Source organism: Diceros bicornis, chromosome 39, assembly GCF_020826845.1.
Source record: "Diceros bicornis minor isolate mBicDic1 chromosome 39, mDicBic1.mat.cur, whole genome shotgun sequence".
Classification (NCBI taxonomy): Eukaryota; Metazoa; Chordata; class Mammalia; order Perissodactyla; family Rhinocerotidae; genus Diceros; species Diceros bicornis.
In genome coordinates this window covers 8,942,018-8,963,884 of record NC_080778.1, presented here as the reverse complement: position 1 = coordinate 8,963,884, position 21,867 = coordinate 8,942,018, and the positions used below count along the sequence as shown (strand labels likewise).

Sequence of the window (21,867 nt, the reverse complement as noted above, 5' to 3'; positions counted from 1 at the left end):
TAAAAAGATATGAAACAAGTGTAACACTTCAATTTGAATCCTGGGAGGTGCTCAAATAATTCTTTATAATGGTAATAAATTTGCTGCAATCATCACACATCTATCAGGCCTTTGCTAGATGGACTGACATTATCATTTAAATGGAAATTCTTGTCTCCATTTATTAGCTAATGTGCACTGCTCTCTGGGTAACAGTTAAGCCAAGTGATATAGTGGAGCAAAGGATTAAGTAATCTGATTTTTCCAATGGACATTACTATATGTTTGAATAAGAGTCATAAATATTAACTTCAGTGCCTATTTTAAAGAAGCCCAAGTCAATTCAAGAGCTGAAGTCTGTTTGTTCAGATGGAAACTACAAAACAGCAATCATGGAAGTATGGGGGACCATCCACGCATGCAGTGATGGGCTGAATGACGAGAAGTTAGAACCATCCAAGGCTGGAGCTCAACACATGGGAGTGTCTTAGCTCTGAAAATGTGTGTCTATGGGCATATCACAATGTACCTCTAAGGCTTAATTTTTAAATTCCGTGAATGACAGGGAATTTGGTTCTCAACCTTTTTACGCATGAGGTCCTTTTTGTAACATCAAGCATTTCTTGGATACCATGAAATAAGAAATTTTTGAATCTTTTTGAATCGGTTGATAGTTGAGGAAAAATTAAGCACAGGTGGATTTGTAGATATCTTACAATAAACCTGTAAACTACAGCCTGAGAACTACTGAAGTTAATGATGTCTAGGGCCTCTTCCACATCCAAGACTCTGTGATTCTTCTATAGCTTTGCTATCAGTGCCTTTCCTAAACCCTGCGTAGGATGAGGTGCTCACTCACTTCCTGTAACTGCTACTTATTAGGCCCTGTTCTGCTTCTGAAACAACGTAAACTAACCATGATTTCTTCCACACAATGGCTTTCCATTACTATCCTTAAATTCAGAAAAGACAGGCAGCTTACAAGAATGTACAAATTATAGCAAAACAGCACGTCAGGAAAAGAGGAAGAGAGAAAGAAAAAAGTGAAGCTAGGAAATAAGTTTCAAAATCCATCCTATTAATGGCCCATTTATATGCCATAGATAGCCCACAAATGTGGCTCTCCGTTTTCTAGCAGTCAGCATTCAGAGGGAAATTGTATCAGTTGCACAATTCACAATGTCCTCAGGACAGCAAAAGCATTCCTGTTGCTAAGATCAGACTAGAATAGCCATCATGGTTCCTCACAGAGAAGCCCATTGGGATGCCCAGAACTACACGCATCAAAGTTCCTGTATAATGACCAAAATATAAACAAATGGCATTACACCGAAGTACAGTGTAGGAAAAGCAATTCTTTGAAGGGCTAAAACAGTGAGGCCTAGGTACCTAGCTCCCCCTGCTGTAGATCTGGCTTGATCCAGGGGTACATTCTAGAATATTTCCAAGAAAGGATCAAATGAATGTCTTATAAGTAATTTTTCTTGAATATTGGGTCTTTTAGGTAAACTTTCGATAAATATTGATTAAACTTTTGATTAAATATTAAATAAATATGTACTTATTTTATGCCAGGCACTGTTCTAAGCATTTTACACCAATTATCTCATTTAATATTTATAATAATCTTACACAGCGTTACTATAATATACCCTGTTTTAGAGATGAGGAAACTACAGCACTGAAAGATTAAGACCACATGTAGTTAGTGGGGCCAGGATCTGAACTGAAGGCATCCAACCTAATCTCCTTTTTCACCACTAGGGAATCCCAAAAGGCATGTATGTTGGGTTAACATTCTTTTATGAAAGCTAGGATTTGAAGAAAAACGGCAATGATGAGGTCAATTTATCTCTGTTGAGAAGCCAAATCAATGGGAATTGATGTAATCCTGAAAAAGAGTATGAGGATTGGGGAAAAAAGTCAGGAAGGGAAAGGAAAGCATCAAGTTAACATTTCAGAAAATCATTTTTCTTTATTCTTTTTTCAGCTTCTTCAAATTGCAAACTGTGGTGATTCAAAATATGTCTGTGAATTCTTTGATACTCTTTCCTTTAAAGATGGAGCCTAATTCCCTTCCCTTCGAGGGTGGGCTGGATCTAGTGCCTCACCTCTCATAAACAGAATAAAGCAGAAGCGATGGTGGACAACTTTGGAGATTAGGTCACACAAGGCACTGTGGCTTTCTCTCCGCTCTCTCCTGGATCACTTGCTCCAGGTAAATTAGCTGTCATCCTGGGGACAAATAGCCTAAGAAGAGGGCCATGCAGTGAGGAACTGTAGCCTGCTGCCAATAGCCAGTTTGGGACTGAGGGGTTTTTGGCCAACAGTCATGTGAACAAGCCATCTTGGAAGTGGATATTCCAGCCCTAGTCAAGCCTTCAGATAACTGCCACCCAGCTTGACTGCAACATCATGAGATAGCCTGAGCCAGAACCACCCAGCTAAGCCGCTCATGCATTGCTGACCCCCAGAAACTCTGTGAGATAATAAATGTGTTTATTAATTAAATGGTTAAAATTTGGGGTTATTTGTTATGCAGCAATCGATGACTAATATACAAACTCCCAAAACGACAAAACAGAACAAATCAAAATAAAATAAAACACATTATCTAGAATTTCCAAAGGACAAAGAAATATCCTGAAGATAGCAATCCTCCTTTATGTAAGGTTTGCCCCAAATTCTCTTAATCCACAGGTATTAAAGAAATTAAATTCACTTCCAAAGTAACTTTCCATGATTTGGAGCTTAAATATGTGTGTTACTTATTTATAATGTCACATTGTGTAAAAAAGAGAAGATAAAAGGTATTCAACCCTTGAAATTACACAAAACCTTCAAAGTTCTTAAAGCAAGGTGAAAACTGACTGCAGAAGATGGGCCAAAGAAACTCCCCACCTCATAGAGAAAGTTAAGATCTTCAAAACCAGCTTTAGAGACTGGAACAACAGTACACAATTAGCAGGCAGAAGCATACAAGTTAGCCATTAGTTAAAAACGATGGTAACTCATTTTAAAAGAAAACACTCACTAGCATTCTGATCCCGGAATCTGGTAGCTTGTTTAGGCCACGCACAATCAGTGGGTGCAGATTATACAGTAAATCATGATGACTAAGGCTGGAAACTGTAGTTTGATTTCCATAATTTCTAAGGCTAGCAAGCATTACATAGAGTTTTCATTCGAGTGCAATCATGATTATTAATTCAGATATATTGCTTTCCACTTAGGCATCATGGTATCTCATTATTTTTCAACTTCCACTTCCTCTACTTTATCTCTCAGCCCAGGGCTTTGTGAGGCCCACTGCATGACAGATAGGAAGCTTCATGAAGCACGACAGATGCCAACTTATGCACAGGTGACTCACAGTGCTCAGCCAAAAATTAGGCCTGGGTAATACGCTTCTGCCATCAACACTCCTTCTTCCACAAAGCTCCTCATGGAGTTGCAATTTTCAAAGAAATGTTCTCGCATCAAAATCCAATAGCATTTTATAAGCATATACACTTTCTTCCTTTTCTGGCCTGCATGAAATTTAATATCAGGATTCTTATCCATTTGTCATTTCAACCTATAATTTAGTAAGCCTTTTTGCATTTGAGTTATCCTTCACTCATCCCTCACCGTCAGCTTGCAGTCATAGGTTCAATAAACAAGCCGTCTAGGTCATATGGGTTGACCTTTTAGAACAAACATTTTCTATGTTGCTTGTTCTGCTTCCCTAAGAGGCACCAATAGTTTTGCTCATCTCTATTTAAAATGATTTTTATGACACAATAACATTTCAAGTTTTCCATAGTAATCTTCATTTTATTTCTTGAGATACTTAGGCAAAGTTGCTATCACTGATGGGGAATTCTCTTTCTCCTTCACTCCTGTCTACTGAAAGCCAACTCTGAAGAAATTACAAATTTTTCTGTGAATTAGCTGAGTCCTGGAAGAAAAGTTTAAGTCTGTTCTAGTGATTCACGTCTCAAACACTGTGATAAACAATAAAAGCAGAAAATCTTAATATGACTCTTCTCTCCCCTCCAAAAGAAAAAATATATATATATGTGTTTTCATATCTGGGATCCTATATAAGAACTTTAAAATCCGTTTTCTTACACCAGTTCAAAGATGTCTGAGCCCAAAGGGAAAATGAAGATAAAATAAATATATAATCCTAGCCAATTTGCCAAAGCAAACAGACACACACAAAGTCAACACCCAGGGGTGTGGCTGGTACTCACCCCACAGCCCAGACTGTTGCCCCCTTCACAAGTGACCTTCCTCCTGCCTGGCTCGGGAAGTAGGCCCGCTCCGCAGCCAGGGCTGGGGCACAGCACGCCCCCCATCTGTAGCACACACTCTTCAGCGCCATATTGCTGGTACCGATTGTACTGTAAAAAATGACATGAGTTTTTAAAAGTGATAATACTAAGATGTGCTGTTTTAGCCAAAATGTTAATAGGTGATGGTGTGTGAGATTTCTTGCTCACTCGATTTCAGTAAAAAATGGAGGAGGGTATGTGGATAAGGAATTGTCCAATGTAGAGAAAGTCTCCCAATTCCAACTGGCCAAACAGGTAAGTGAGGCATTTATTCTTTGTATTTCTAGAAATTTGTCCTCAGAAAATAGATTTTCTGAAGTTTGGTTTTTTAATACTACTTCCACCAACTGCATTTAACAGTCTTATTTCATACAAATCTTAGGGAACACGCCCATTATTAAGTTATGGGCACTTATAATGCACCGTTATCAATTTCATCAAGTAGTATATTTTCATGCCTCTATTCAGGGTGCTCTGGGTTTTTAAAACCAGTTTGAAAGTAGGCCGCAATATTCCCCCTTGTGGTAATTGCTAGCAGCCCACACAATATCACTGAGTATATTCAGCTTGATGAAGAAGAGACTAATGTTAAAGAACCAAATTTTCCTTTCATCATTATTCTTCTTCTTAAAGCCTGATTTCTTTTCTCTCTGACTTCCTTTCTTTGGGCTACTGCTCGGCTCAGTTCCCTTTCCTGTTTTCCCCAACCTGCAGAACAAAACCCAAACTCCATCGTACAATCTCAGGTCTTCCTCGTTGCAGCCTAAGTTACTCTTCTTGTGCATTATTTGATCATATTCTCTTCCAAACTCAGATCAAGTCAAAGGATTTATTGAGAGCCTTCTATGTGTCAGACACTACTATGGGTGCTGGGGATACAGCTGTGAACAAAACAGACACCTCTGCTCTCATCCACGAGACCAACAAGAAATACTGCAAGATTAAACTATCATATTTCAGTGGGAAGGAGAATAAAAAACAGAGAAGAGATAGACTCCAGGGAAGATGGAGATTATAGTTCTAAAGAGGTGATTAGGGACTAGGGAATGCCTTATACAGAAGGTACATTGAAGCAAACATCTGAGGGAGATTAGAAAAGAGAGCCATGTGGCTACCTGGGGGAAGGAGCTTTCCAGGCCTGAGATACAGCAATACAAACGTCCAGAGGCTGCAATGTGCTTGGTTTCTCTGAGGCACAGCAAAGAGGCCAGTGCTGCTGAAGTAAGAGAACAGGGGTGAAAACAATAGAAGATGAAGTCAGAGAGTTAATGGGGATGGAGGATGGATAGGCCCCCGAAGACCATTATAAGATCTCTGGCTGTTATTCTGAGAGCTATGGGAACCACTGGAGAGTTTCGAGCTGTGGAGTGACATAATTTGACTAATCTTTTAAGGACAGCCATCTGGCTGATATGTTCAGAATAGACTCTTGGGGGCAAGCTTGGAAGTAGGAAGCTGAGAAGCAGGTAGGATGTTATTTCAGCAATCCACGAGAGAGATGGTGGTGGCCTGAGCCAGGGAGGCGGTGGTGAAGGTGGGGAGCAGTGGTGGAATTCTGAATATATTTTGAAGGTAGAAATGGCAAAATTTGGGGGCAGACTGGGTACACAGTGGGAAAGAAAAAAGAGTCAAGCATGAGTGTAAAGTTTTTCCCTGAGAAGACAGAAGGACAGAGAGAGAGAGAATATTAAAGAATATTAATGAGATGGGAAGACTTGGAAAAAGAAAAGTGTGTGTGTGTATTTAGGAAGCTGAGAAAAGGAATCATTATTTCTATGTGCTCATAGTCAGTTTGATAACGTATTACACAGCCAAATCAAAACGTTGAGTAGCTAACTGAATACATGAGTTTGGAGTTTAGACAAAAAATGTGAATTGTAGATACAAATTTTGAAGTCTACGTGCATGTAGACCTGGAGAGGAAAGAGTTGGCATCAGGCCTACCATCCATTTTCTCATTTTTATGGCCCCAGGAAAGAAAGATGACTTGGTCATATCCCCTTATAAACATGCTAATGGTACGTACATACAATGGCATTTGCTAGAAAAGAGTTCTTATTTATGGAATGCATTTAACAGGAAATACTTGGTTTAAGATTGCTTACAGTAAACAAACTAGAATCTGTGAATTTATGGGCCAAGGCTCTCTGAAAAATGTCATAGCTGTGGAATTATCAAGGGATAAAATGAAGATATTTCATCAAGTGACCAATGATGAAACAGTTTACATAATTGAGAGGTTTCACGTTAGTGGTCATTCCATGAACTTCTCAGAGACCTCATTTATTAAACCTTGTCTAGAGCACATGCTAATATGCTGAGAAAGGACCTGGGGAGCCATGTTAAATGATTTGGACTTCTCTGTGCTTTGATGCTTACCTGCGTCCTTGAAGTTATTAGTAAAGCTTGACACTGGGTTATATTTATGATTCTTGTAAGTCTGATTTGACAATCTGACTCTGTGTTATCTCAATAGAAGTGACACTGGATGAGATTATTCAATCTCTTTAGGGAATATGAGAAGGAGTTAGCAAAGGAGACTGAGAAGCAGCAACCTAGAAGGCAGGCGGAAAATGCGAAAGATGTGGTTGTCCTGGAAGCCAAGGGAACAACATATTTCAAGGAAGGTGTCTTGATAAATCATGTCAAAGGCTGTAGATAAGCCAGTTCCTGAAAACTGGCTGGAGTTAGAAATGTAGGTGCCTTTGTGATCTTGACAAGAGCCATTTCAGTGGAGTCATGGAGCCAAAAGCCTTACTGGAGTGAAGTCAAGAGAGAATTGCAGGAGAGGAATTCTAAGAGGTGAGAATGGACACTTTTTTCTAGGAATTTGGCTGAACAGGGGAGTAGAGACATGGGATAGCAGCTGGACTGGACTGTAAAGGATTTTTTGAAAATGGAGAAATAATGTTTTGGTACTCTGAAAGGAATGAATGAGAAGAGAAGGCAAATTGATTTAAGGTAGAAAAAGAGCTATGTCTTTTAGTAGGTGGAGGGAATGGGACCTAAAGGATGAGTAGAGGGGCCGGCCTTAGACAGAAGGGAAGGTAGCCATCCTTAGTAAAAGGAAGGAAGGCAGAGTATTTGAGCCCAGGTGTGGACAGACAAAAGAGGCATTGGAAATTTGAGAAAAGAAGTAAAGGTATGAATGATAAAGGGAGAGGGAATGGATGAGGGGAGTTAGGATTATTGCCAGGCAGTACTAACAACCCATTTGAGGTTAGAGATTATGAATTTAAATGGAAACTAGTCAGTGGGGTTGTCTGCTTTTCTCCACCAACACTTAACTGCAAGGGCAAAGCACGCAGGAAGTTGGATTTAAGCTGGTTGGGAGCTTTGTCAGACTTGTATGAGGAAGCAAGACATTCCTCAATCACTCCCACCCCCATGTGGCTCTGGCACACAATATCCCTTCATACAACTGGGAATGATTTCAATATTTATCAAACCCCTCTGATGCGCTGAGCTCTGTACCACTGGACTGTTCAACCTTTATGTCTTGGCCTATCCAAAATGGGTACAAAGTTTCAGTTTTGCAAGATGAACAAGTTCTGGAGATCTAATGTACAGCAAGCTGAATACAGTTAACAATACTATATTGTATACCTGAAATTTGCTAAGAGGGTAGGTATTTCAGAACAGCAAGTCTTTTACTTAGTATTTTCTATGTTACATCTGTATCTCCTTTCTTCCACACTGGTTCTCAAGAACACAGAGGACGATAGAATTACAATATTGCACAACAGCTCATTTGCTTTATCTCGCATTGTACATACAATGATTTTAGAATAACATACCAACACTATCACCATGAATATGACTACTAAAAACTTCAAATATATTTTCATATGCTTCATCCATTCTCCTGCCAAATTATTTCTACAATAATAATACTGTATCTACATTGTTGAAAGATATGGCCATTTCATACTATGCTTTCTTTCTCTTAATCTCCATGTTATCTTAATTACATATACACACACTCTCAACGAATAGCACCAATCTTTATGTTGATGTCTCTCCAGTAATTTTGGTTGTTAAAGCTTGCTCTCTAGTAAATTCCTCAGAAATTTATTATTTCCCTCATAGGAAAAATATTCACTGAGTTCTTGCATATTGCTGACAGTTTATTTGGGGCCTTTATTCTTGACAGTGAGTCTGGCTGGATATTAAGTCTTGGGCTCACACTTTTTTCCCCCTTGAGTATCTTCAATGTCTCACTCCATGTTCTTCTGGTCTAAAGCATTATGGACAAGCCTGATGACAATCTGATTTTTTTTCCTTTACAAGTGAATTGATCTTTTTTGCCCAGATGCTCAAAGGACTTTTTCTTTTTCTTTAGAACCTAGTAATTTTATTAGAATATGTCTTGGTGCTGGTCATTTTCTGACCAGTTTTCACAAGCATGCTATGTCAGGAAAGTTGTATTGAATTTAATTTTTAGTTTTTGCTCTATTCTCTTGCTTTGATGTTTTTCTTATAGGATTTCTAGGATACATACATTGGGTCTTCTTTAACTTCTAAATCCATCAACTTCTCTAGAATCTTTTATCTTACTTTATTTTCATCTTTTAGAAATTTCTTCCTTTTCACTCTCTATTTCTCTTAAGATAATATCTATTGTTATTTATTTGTATTTTTAGTTTCCTCTGATTTGTGAGCGTGCCTGATTGACATGCTATCATCGTCTCTACAGTCATTATTCTTCTGTCTCCTTATCCTCTTAAAAGCTTTGTATAGGATTTAACTCTGTTTCTTTTCTGTTGGAATTTTACCTTGTTCCTGCCTGTTGCTCAGTTTTACAAGAAATTAGTTCCCCTAAAATTTTAGAAGGAAGTAGGATTCAGAATAACTCTTAATGGGTCTAGAGTTTTCTGTTTTTTTCTGGACAGTGATGGGGGCTCACTTTCTGTGGTCTTCCAACTCTGTTACCCCATTTTTTAAACTGGCCTTTCTCTTTCTTTTTTCCCTTTTCTATTCTGAGCAAATTTCTCCTGAGTATGGGCTCTGTCCTGACAGAGATCTTTGGCTGGCTAAGTTTTGAGAGTCTACAGGACCTAGAGTTCTCCAGTCCCTTCAGATCTCACTATAGAGACCCTTTGCACACCCCCTCTATCCTTTTATGTATCTGTATCTTCTGAATTTAGCACGATATCTTGTCTATAGTTGGTACACAATAAATAGTTGTAGAATGAATTAATGAAATGTAACTCCATTAAATGTCAATTAATTAAAAAATTCTAATAAAATAATCAATGACAATGGGAATTAATAACAGAGTGATATAGGGTAGTTCTACCTACATAAATTATTTTTCTATTTTAAATAAATTGCTTTTAAGTAATTGGCTATTTTCTGATTTAATGACAGATCACTTATGTAATTTATTTAAGCAATTTCACTACTATGACAATAGCTTTTATCCAGGAAGAAGTTAACCTACGGACAAAGTACAATCACACTTTAGAAATTCTTGCTGACTGCATTCATCGTGGTCTCAAATACTGACAGAACACATAAAACTATGTTCCTCTTTTCCTTCATTAGCTAAGGAATTTATAAGAAATGACTTTATTATATTCATTCTATTTATGGTACACTAAGGAGCATTTGAGCATATAATTCCTTTTGTAAAGGAAGACAAATATTTTAACTTATATGCCTGGTACTTTCTGATGATTAAAAAGTACACACAACATCTGGAATAAAACCTATGCCTACTCAATGAATTACTTTTTTTTAACATTGTGAAATTTATAAGAAAAACATTTGACCTAGAGCCAATAAGTGCTAGTATTCATAGAAAGTTTCATACCCTAAGCAAATAATTTAGACATGTAGTTACATATATGTCACTAGCAGAGATCCTTATTTAGTTTCCTTCAAGGTATGTCCCACATTTCCATAGGCTCCTTTCAACCCCTTACTGGCACAAAGTTGAGAATGCATTGAAAGAACCCAACTATATACTTACTGGAAAGTTATGACAAATTAGCACAAAGTAGAACAGAACATCTATATTCATCTGAGTGTAAAATATATACAATAGTGGTAAGGTGATAAACGGACCCCGATTGGTGAAAAGGAACAAACACTGATCCATTGATACTACTAGTGCTATTTCCAATGGCTTTTTTACTTATCAATACTGGGCAGCATTTTATAGAACTTACTTTTAAAGAACTTGCTTTTAAAGAACTTGCTTTTAATTTGTAATGTGGACTATATCTGTATAGAATCCAGTCACAGGTGAGCTCAAAAGCAGCAAATTGTTTACAAATCACTTATGTATTGTCTGTCCTTAAAATCACAGTAAGTGTCTGTGTGTGCTTGTGTATGTAGAGATATTAATACTTACCTGCCAACTTATGCTGTTTAAGCTATTGTTAAAACTAGTGTTCAAATTTCTAGATATACTTTCATAAAGTGGAAAATCCCTAGACAGATAACTAAGATAATTTAGAGTCGACAACATAATATTTTCAAAAGTTTTTGAAAATAAATGTTAATATTAACAAAGCAAACTACTCTGCACCTAAAGAAAAACATAAAAAATATTTCCTCTTATATTTCATCAGGTTATATAGTGAAAATACACTCCATTAGTATGACCTATCTAGGTTAAATCTCAACTCATTGCTATGGCTTGTATTTTATTTATTTGGACAGTAAATTATTCAGTCTTTATGTGTATGCTCATGGATTCTCTTAAGAATAGGAAATATTCATTTGAAAGTAGAAAATTCATAGAAACTTCAATAAACTCATATTTTAAGAATCTAAATAATGAGTCATGGGAGAGTATAATCAAATAGAGGTTGCATCTTGGTGGTCTGTAGCTAGTCAGAGAGCTGGATTGGGTAGAATATTGCTCTCTAATGAAGCCAGGGTCACAGGTCCAGGTCCCACATGAGCCAGCTTCTTGCTGGCCACTGAATGCATGCTAAATACAGGTGGTCACCCGAGGAGATGGGTCGGGCTAGGAATGAACCGTGCCTGAATATCTTACACCACCGGAAAACCGCTCAAAAGGCCTGTCCTGTGTGGGAGGGCACAGACGACTTCATGGTGATGTTTAATTCACATGCTTTCACAAGAAAAGAAAGCAAGAAGGAATCTAAATTTTAAAACTGTAAGAAATCTGAAGTACAGGAATACTAGGTAAAACTAAAATCTGGGAAAACTGGCAAATGTTCTGTCAAAATGAGTCATGGCTTGTCAGCAATCCAGGAGCTGCATGGCAGCCTGTCAAATCCTCAGTAGGGAAGGAGGTTGTTTTTGTTCTGCCATGGAGTTTTCCAGACTATCCTTTTGGGGGCACTCAGGTACAGCTACAAAAGCAACCTCGACACAGGCTCAGACCTGTCTTGCTTTTCCCCCCTTAATTCTGGCTTCAGTTTAGTCTTACCCACAAGCCCCTGGGGATTCCCTCCCCAGGTCCTCTCTCTTCCTTGGAGGAGAGAAATCTGGATCAGAGATACTATTCGCTGAATTTCTACTCTGTGCCAAGAGACAGCCAACACTGCCTACACAGTTCATTCCCGGTCTACCCTGGGAAGTAACAGAGGAGGCCACTGAGTCACAAAGAAGTTCCATCCTTTGCTGAACTTGGCATAGGCCGGAATCTGAAATCCCCCTTCAGAACTCAGCTGTGGTTCTAAAAGACCACCCTTTACCAATACCAAGTTGCCTCCACTTTCTTTCTTTTTTCCTCCTTATTAAAAAAAAAAATTTCAGCTCACTATTCCTTGGTTCATCTTTTAGAAACAAATGAAAAACAGTTTATTATTATAGCACTTCCGTTTTGGATTAAAAAAATCTAAAATAACTTCATAGAGGAACATGAACTTATGAGTAACCCATTTCCCCCTGCTATGCAGAAGATGCCCTATTTTCTATATGTATTAGAATTAAAAAAGAAAAAAAAAGCACTTCCTAAACTCTTATTTTTCTTCATTTGCAGGTAGTTAGCCCTGGGGGTTGGTGACGGCCTCTGTGGGGGTGCCTGCCACATTGCTGTTTGTATTCTCTGTTCTGTTGCTAATAATGTTCTTTTCATCCCTGGACATCTGTCATCAACTGATGAAGTAAATTGGCTAGAGAAAGGGCTGGACCTTGTAAGTTTCACAGAAAAAACAATCATTAGGACAGCTGAAATCAAATGTAAGGAGGAAACATATCCAACAACACCTAAAATATAATTAGAGCAACAGACTGTATCCTGGATTGCAATTTAGGAAGTTGTTTTCCTTTTCAGATGTTTCAGATGACAGGATGCTATAAAGTGTCTCAACTTCCAGTTGCTGTGGAATCTTCCGGAAAGGAGGTCAAAACCAATTGGCTTCTTTGTCCCTTCTCCACGCTGTGGCCCATGGCAGCGCCCCACAGGAAGGGCAAGCTATGAAGGAAGATACTGTGAACTGTTTTTCTCACAGGAGTTTCTACCGTGGGTGTGACTTCAGAGACTTTTGGAGGCTTTGCAAACAGGACTGCTAAGCACACTCTCCTGATGGAGCACTCAGCAGAGGGCAAGGCTGTCAGTGGTCATGCATTATTTCACCCTTTACTATAGTCCCTGAGCAATGGTTTTGAGTAGTACTGTTAGTTTCCAAGTCCAAGCGCCTCATCCTCAGAGAAAAGGCAGAGACAAATGTCTCTGACTTCCTGGAGAGGTGCTGTGGTACTCGCGACCTACACCTGGGCTTTTCTCTTCTCTAGCACAGTATTTCCACATCTCTCCCTCCTGGTCACCCTCCAGAAGCTGTCCATCCACTCCTGAGACAACCATGCTGGTTTCAAGGTGATTCTGAGGCCAGTGGAAGGGGAAAAGTGACCTTTCCTTGTCTGGAAGTCTTCTGTAATGCTTTGGTTTGAGGCAGTGAAACGGGTTCGTTCCACTGCACATTTAATGAATCGATTAGAACTTCGATGACCCAAATACTTTTTTAAACGATTTTCTGGATTGTATTAGATGGCTTTATATTTATAACTATCTAATTTTGAGAGCTTCTTTAAGCCTATGGGACCAAGGAAACTTTTTGGAGTGAAGGCCAAGTAAGTCGCCTTGATACCAAGAGACACACCTAGACGGCAATAGCCAGGTGAGGTGACAATAGCCAGGTGAGGTGACAATAGCCAGATGGTCAGGTTTACTGCTACTTCCCTGCAAAGATCACCAGAACGCATTCCACCACGCCTCACATCATTATTACTTCTGAGACTCAAGCCTCCCCTGTTACTCTTATCCCCAAACTCTCATTCCCATAGGGCTCTCTATATTCCCCGATACAAGCCTCCCTTCTCTCCTATACCCTTTTTCTGTGTCCCCTGGAGTTTCTGCTCCATGATAAACAAACTCTCCTATATAATCAGCCTTTTAAATGTTTCCCTCTCCTCTATGATTTTTGTGTGTGTGTGTGAGGAAGATCAGCCCTGAGCTAACATCCATGCTAATCCTCCTCTTTTTGCTGAGGAAGACCAGCTCTGAGCTAACATCTATTGCCAATCCTCCTCCTTTTTTTCCTCCCCAAAGCCCCAGTAGATAGTTGTATGTCATAGTTGCACATCCTTCTAGTTGCTGTATGTGGGACGCGGCCTCAGCATGGCCGGAGAAGCGGTGCATCGGTGCGCGCCCGGGATCTTAACCCGGGCCGCCAGCAGCGGAGCGTGTGCACTTAACCGCTAAGCCACGGGGCCGGCCCCTCTCCTCTATGATTTAACTGAAGCTGGCCCATCTCCCTTGCAACCCTCTTAAATGAAGGCTGCTTTTGGTTTCAGGTGCACACACTTGAAGGCCAGAAGGGGAGCTGGTTGTGTCCTGGCTCGTCACTGATGTTCTCAAACCATCGCTCCCTTCCCTCCTGCAAACCCACTCCACTGCTCCTTTGAGACTTATGCCATCTGGCTACACACCCTCCCTTCTCCTCAGTGCTGCCAACTGCAGTGGACACAGGGGAACAAGACCCTCATTTTTGCAAGACTTCAGCTCCTGGTTCACGGCCTTCATCTTTGCTTCTATTCTTGTCATGATTCTAGGGATTGAACTCCTGTATGAATGAATTATCCATCCATCAACCTGTTCTTTCAGCTACTTCACTTTCTCATCTTTGGGGACCTTTTTTTTTTTGGTGAGGAAGGTTGGCCCTGAGCTAACATCTATTGCCAATCTTCCTCTTATTTTGGCTTGAGGAAGTTGGTCCCTGAGCTAACATCAATGCAAACCTTCCTCTACTTTGTATATGGGACGCTGTCACAGCATGGCTTGATGATTGGTGTGTAGGTCCGGCCTGGGATCTGAACCTGTGAACCCTGGGCCACTGAAGCAGAGTGTGCGAACTTAACCACTACACCACTGGGCCAGCCCTCTGGGGACCTTTTTTTAATCCTCTTCTGTCACAATCTCTCCCCAGACCTTGTCATCTTGAGAAACTGTACCACCTCTGGAATCCCAATTCCAAACGTGTCTCTTTCCAACCACCATCTCTTATCTTTCCTTCCCTGATGTCTTGCCAAAGTACCGGCATTGCTTAAATTCTTCAACTTCTTTAAGACTTCTCATCAACTGACCTAACACTTTCTCCTTGGCCATTGGCCCTCTCCAAGCTTAACTTCCTTCCTGGTCTGACATAGATTCCATTTTCCATCACCATAAACATTGCCTGAGAACACTTGGCAATGGATCTCTCATGGTCCTCTTCATCTGACTAGTCTGGCACAAACCCAGGCCTGGAAAACATTACCTCCTCCTTTCTCAGGCATGCTCCCCTGCAGCAAATGTTGCTGAACAAAATTACACAACTGATTGCTTTCTCTTGAATTACTGATCACAAACTTCAAATGGGCATTTACAACTTCCTTATGATTGTAGTACATTTCTCTATTAGCACGTTTTCTCTTCTTTCTTCCCAAACTGCTCGCTCACACCTCCTTCCTCCCTTCACCTGGATATCTTACTTCATATTTCACCGAGAAGATAGAAGCCATGAATGATGTATTCATTTATTCAGCACATATTTACTAAGCATCTTCTGTGTCAAGCACTCTTCCATACGGAGAAGACACAGCACTGAAAAATGTGCCTGCCTTCATGGAGACATCATATGCCAAGTTTCCCCTTCCCACCACTACAACTACAAACACACCTGCACCTGCACTCACTTGTTCCATTCTGTCTTCGTACAACAAAGAAAGTGGCCTTCCTCCAGTTAAGGGTCAGTTCCTCCATCTGTGGCCTGGATCCAAACCCTTCTCACCTTCTAAAGTACTTCCTTTTTTCAGTTATCTCATCTCCCTCCTGAATCATCAAGTAATCCTTCTCTGTTGGATCATTCTAGTGAGCGTAAAACAAGCTGTAGCCTCTTCAATCTTTAAAGAACCCTCCTGCTATTGCTGCATTTCTCTTCTCCTTTTCATAACAAAACTTCTAGAAGGAAATGACCTCCCCTTCTGTTGACTCGTCATCCCATAAAAATCTGACTCTTATCTTTAAGCTTTCCACTAAAACTGTTCATTATGGTCCCCAATGATCTTAATGCTGCCATATGCAAAGGACAATTGACTGACCTCATCTTATTCAGTTTCTCAGTAGCATTTAACATAAATAGCCATTTCTTCCTCTGGGAAAAGTTTCCTTTCTTGGCTCCCTCAACACCGCACATCTCTGGATTTTCTTCTACTTTCCTTGAGGCTCCTTCTTGGTCTCCTTTGCTGGTTGCCACTCTTTTACCCACTTTCCAAATGTCGGGGCTCCTTAGGGTTCAATCATGGTCCCTCTTCTCTTATCTCTTTTGACAACTGCCATGAATTTATAATACCATCTATATGCCAGCAACTCAAAGTTATCTCTCCATCTCTAACCCCTGACCTCCATCTTGTTTGAGCTCCAACTCACACATCTAAATCCTGAGTTATCTACTTCTCAATGCTTCAGATATATCAAACACGTTCAGAATTGAACTCTGGATTCCATGCCTCCATCCTCATCTTCCTACTATCTTACCCATCTCAGTAAAATAGAACTGTAGGATTCCTTCATCTCCCTGACCCACAGCCAACCAATCACCGAGACCTTTAATTCTATCTCTGTATATTAATTTATTTCTATTTCCTCTGCCAACCATCTTAATCTAGACTATGTCCATATTGAAACAAGACTGACATTCTTAAAATGTAATTTGGATAATGCCAGCCCCCTGCTTAAAAACTTTCAATGATTTTCCATTGAACTTAGAATAAAATCCAAACTCTTGACCATGGTCTACATGGACTAGATGGCCTTCACCTTTCATCACTGTCTCTCTTGGCCATTATTTTCCATCCACATTAATGTTATTTAGTGGCTTGAACAAAGCAAGCTCTTCACCTCCTTGGGGGCCACTGAAGATGTGCTTTCCTCTGCTTGGAACTCTCTTCTACCTCATGATCCGAGCTTATTCAATAGTGGGTGTCCTCTCAACCTTTATGTTTCAGGGCTCCTTGACGCCTTATCTAAAGTAGGTTACATCTCAATCACTGTCTGTTTCCATCCTAGCATTAGCATGATTTGTGCCTGTGACTTCCTTGTTCATCATTTTATCCAACACTACCATAATAACAGTAAAAAAGGCATTCAAAAAATATTTGCTGAATGAATGAGCAAATATGAATGAATATTATTTCCTTAAAATTCTGGTGATTAAACCTAAGGTGGAGGAAGTTGGTATAAGTGGAGGTACTTCTGAAATGCAATTCTTCCAAAAGATCTCCAAACCATATGGCCTTACAGATATCACACCTGTTTTCTTTAGGGCTCACCCAGAACGTGAGAATAGCTTTACTCACCTACAACGTGATAATATCTTTGCCATGTAGTTTGTGCTTGGCGGGGGATGAAAGGTGCTTTATGAATGTGAATTGTAAACACAAATCAGAGACAGGGCCAAGAAGCTAAAGTAAATGCATTATTTTTAATTCTAAGGAGTTTTAATTGTATTTTTATTTTAGGAAGGTAATGATTTATAGTGCTTAATGGTTTATTTTTAATCGAGATCTCAAAAATCAAGTGCCTATTAAAGATCAGTGAAGATGGAAAGGAATCATATACAAAGAAATTCGATACTGGTAAGCATCTCTACCATCTAGTAATGAACTCAATAATTAACCAGAATCTGTGTAGGTTTTATCAACTCACTTTTAAGTGAACATTATACTTATTTTAGTGTCCACTTTGTTGATACTAGCTCAATATATTGATGGAGCGTAAATAGTATTTAAATCAGAAACATTTTAATGTACCACTTAATATTTGCAACTTACTTTGCAGTCCCATTTAACTTACAAAAATTCTAGGAGACGGTTGAGCATTACTCTTCCTTTCCTACAAATGGAAAAGCCAATAGAGAGAGACTAAAACGATTTGTCCAAGGGCACTTGTACCACACATTAATGTAAAAATTTCATTTCATCAAGTAATATAAGTTGCCTCAAGCATCCAGAGAGAGCCTGAGGGTTTCACCAGTTCCTGGTGGGGCCACCCACCCCCACTGGCAGGAGTGGTGGGGCTGGAACTCTCTGCTTCCTCTCTGTAGCCTCATGGCACCGTCTGCCCTGAGGCCACTAGGTTTTGTCACGTATCATCAGGATAGAAATATCCCTGAGTGATGTGTCCTGTGGATATCAGTCACCAAAGAGGTCCCTGGCTCCCTTGTCAGTTCTTCGGTCTGACCCCCAACCCCACACACGGCTCTGTACATCCCTTTTCTCTACCATGCCCTTCAGATGCCCCAACTCTTGAGACCCTTCCCCTGAGCTTGGGAAACTCAGGGTCAGCCCTGTAACTTCAATCTACTCTCTCAACGTTTTCTCACATTCTTCCCTCACTGAAACTGGCCCAGGCCTGAGGACACTACTTCCCCTTCTGCTCCCACAAATGTTTTCTCCCTGCACTCTTTGTCCCACCAACCATTGCTCTGCAATGCCCCGAGGAGAATAGTTTCCCTTTCTCCTTCTAAAACCCTCCAGCTTTGAATTTCAAACCATCAGGCTCCACTATGAGCTATTTCTCCTTTTGTAGTCAGCTACTAATACCCACCTCCCTCAATCTCTCTTTCTCTCCCCTTCTCTGCCCCATTTCTCGAAGCTTCAGTTCTTGACTCTCTGTAACTCTCTCCAAGTCTGCTCTGGTGATAATTCTGGAAGATCTCAGTGTCCACATGGGCCATACTTCCAATACCCTGGCTTCCCAAGTCCATGACCTCAACTTCTGCAGTCATCTTGTCCTTTATCTCAAACTCGGCTGCCAGTATTCCTGGTCCTCCCCTGACCTTGTCATTGCTGATGACTGCACCACTTCCACAATCTCAATGTCAAGTATCCCATTCTTTGGTCAACACCTACTTTTCTAGCTAAACTCTTCTAGTATCCAAACTTCAAAAATTCTTTGAACCCACTGGGACCTATAACCAATGGATCCTACCACCTTCTCCCTGCCCCTCTCTCCTCTCATCCCAATTCTCTGCTTACCCAGCTGAAATCTCATCCTCAGTCATTATACTCACTCCCTTAGGTCCACCCACACCTCCTTTGCCTCTCTCTTGTTTTTGTTTTACTTAGATGGCTGGTTAAGCCAAACTTTTTGCCTTTTCTGCATCTGCTCCTACGCAGTTGAATATGACAGAAAAACACCTAGGCTGATTGATCTTGCTCCAAATTCATTCATCGCCTAAGTTTATTAACTTCCTACCCTTGTAAATGACAATTTCATTATCCTTTCCTCTCTCTGTAAAACTCTTCCTTCATCTTCACTATTAGCTGATGACTTTGCTTCCTAGTGCACTGAGAAAAGAGGAACAACCAGCAATGACCTTCATAAATATTCTGCCTTCCACACTGCTACCAGGTTGAGTTGCCCACAGTCTTGTCTCAGGCCAAGCCTACATTCAAGTAGTTGTCAAATCAAGGACATTGCTCCTGAAATTCTCCCCTCACTTCTGCGTCATCAATCTCTCCATTACTCCACTGAATCATTCCCATAAGCACATAAACATGGTGCATTTTTTTCCCAAAAAAAGGAAAATTTTCTTGATCCCACATCCCCCACTCCCAGCTACCTCATTCCTTTGTTTTCCTTTACAGCAAAATTTCTCAAAAAAAAAATTTTATCCATATTTGCTCTCTCCCATTCCTCTTCTCCCCCTCACATGAGCCCAATCCAGGCAGGCTTTCACCCTCACCGGTCCACTGGTCAAGGTCACCAACGACCTTCCAGTTTCTAATTCCAATGCTCAATTCTCCTCCTTGTCTTGCTTGATCAGCATGTGGATGGGCATGTGGATGGATGATCAGTTCTCCTCCTAGAAATGCTTTCTTCCTTTGGCTTCCAGTTCACACTCTCCTGGGTTTCTTTCCACCTTTTTCCAACCACACCTTATGCAATCTGGGCTCACTCTTTCCACCTCACCTCATCTTCTACAACCCTTTGTCTTGCTCTGTCCCCTGCAGTCACACTGGCCTCCAGACTATTCTCAATGGGCCAGGCTATGGCCACTTCAGAACTTCTGTACTCACCTTATCCTCTTATCTGGAAATGTCTTTTCCCAAACGTCACCATGATGCTTTCTTTCACACCTTTCAGGTCCTTTCTCACATATCACCTGCTCAGTGAACTTTTCTTGACCATTTTATATAAAATTTCACCTCTTTCCCCAGCATTCACTACCCTTCTTTTTGGTTTTATTTTTCTCCATTGCAATGATAACCATTTAACATAATATATACTGAACATGTTTGTGTGTGTATAACATAACACAGTTTTCCCAACCAGAATGGAAGCTTGATAGGGATTTCTTTTTCAGTCCTTTATCACTATAACCAATAAGGGCATAAAGCACACAGTAGGTGCTCAATAAGTATCTACTGAATGAAAAGAAAGAATGAAGGAAGGAAATGTATTCTTTCAGGAAATAAAGATCAATATTGCTGTGATGCACTTCATTGCCATGTTACACAACTAATCAGAGTAATATTGATTTTTGATTAAATTTCTAGGAGAATGCAAAGTGGCCTGAATTTTAGGCAAATCTAAGGATATGAGTACAGTTGGCTTCTTTCTAATAATTACCCAATGACTGTAAAACAAATATGGAAACAATTTGCAAATATTGGTACAAGTGAGAAGAGAAGGCTCCATTATCCGAGTAGAAATGTCAGGGTAACAATCAGTGATCTTTGCTTTAAGAAAGCTCTCTCAGGCTTTCACAGGAAAATGGCTGTGAGATACAAGTGTTTTCATAAATGTGTGTGCTGGGCGGGGGGTTGGTTTTCAACTCTTACCTGCAATGGAGGATAATTGATTTTGCCTGTATTTGAATAAACATTATATCATGCATGCTATTCTGGAACTTTGCAGCATGAAAAAATGAAGGAGGTATACTGTAACCTGTTAATTCAAGGAGTTAGAAATGATTCCAGTTTCTTACCCTGCTCTAATTAACCCCTTTCTGTTTTCTTTTATTGTGTGTGTGTGAGCAAGACTGGCTCTGAGCTAACATCCATCACCAATCTTCCTCCTTTTGCTGAGGAAAATTAGCCCTGAGCTAACATCTGTGCCCATCCTCCTCTATCTTGTATATGGGATGCCGCCACAGCATGGCTTGATGAGCAGTGTATAGGTCCGTGGCCAGGATCTGAACCTGTGAACCCCGGGCTGCTGAAGCAGAGTGCGCAAACTTAACCTCTACGCCACTGGGACAGCCCTACCCCCTTTCTGTTTTTAATCCCGTATTGGAAATGGGCAGTCCCACTTTGAAACATACTCACACCAAAGAAAAACACACAAACCAAAAACTCATCGACAGAACTGAGCCGCCACATTTCCATCTGCATGTTCTCTGGTCAGAGTTGGCAAAGACTACCTTGGGAATAAAAGTCAATATGAGAGTGTAAGGTAGGTTAACCACCATGTCCTCAACTATTTGGTGTAAGTATTTCAAGGATAACTTGACACCAAGATTTAACATAATAATAGGGAGTCTGTAATTCCATTAAGGATTAAGAGATTTATTTTTAAGCGGTCAAAAGTATATGTGTGTGTGTGTGTGTGTGTATATATATATATATACATATAATATTTTACACCCTGAATTATTTACTTAGCACATCTATTTAATATCTGACATGTCTCACTGAGCACAACACAGTATTTAAATAATCTCCTTTAAATGGACCATCCCTTGTATTGAAGTCACATGTTCACATCCATAGAGAAAGCTGCCGTAGTGAAATATAGATAATACACACAAAGTACAAAAATCTGGTGAAAAGAGCTTGCACATCCACCCACAGACATCAAATCAGGGCTGTCTGTGGTGATCGATCCCTCAGGCATAATTCATCTCATCACTTATTTGTTTGCTTATCTGCTGCTACGTGGTACCTGCTCACCGCTGGCGTCCTGAGATGAAATGCTCTGGCAGATAGCAGATGTACCAATTAATAACCTGTCAGGTCTGATGGATAGAAGAGGAAGAGTGTCCTCACACATCTCTCCAGAAGGCTTTCTTCCCCATTTTAGGGCACCGAGGGTCAGGAGACA

General features: G+C 40.2%; 1 protein-coding gene across 1 annotated transcript in view; it reads right to left on the bottom strand.

Annotated features, from left to right (window-relative positions):
• The window catches only part of PRKN (parkin RBR E3 ubiquitin protein ligase), a 1,229,863-nt gene that overhangs the window by 178,512 nt on the left and 1,029,484 nt on the right, over window positions 1–21,867 (bottom strand). Inside the window, exon 9 of the mRNA XM_058534026.1 lies at window positions 4,218–4,367. Within this exon, the coding sequence (XP_058390009.1) occupies window positions 4,218–4,367 (150 nt within the window). The remainder of the gene's footprint in view (window positions 1–4,217; window positions 4,368–21,867) is intronic.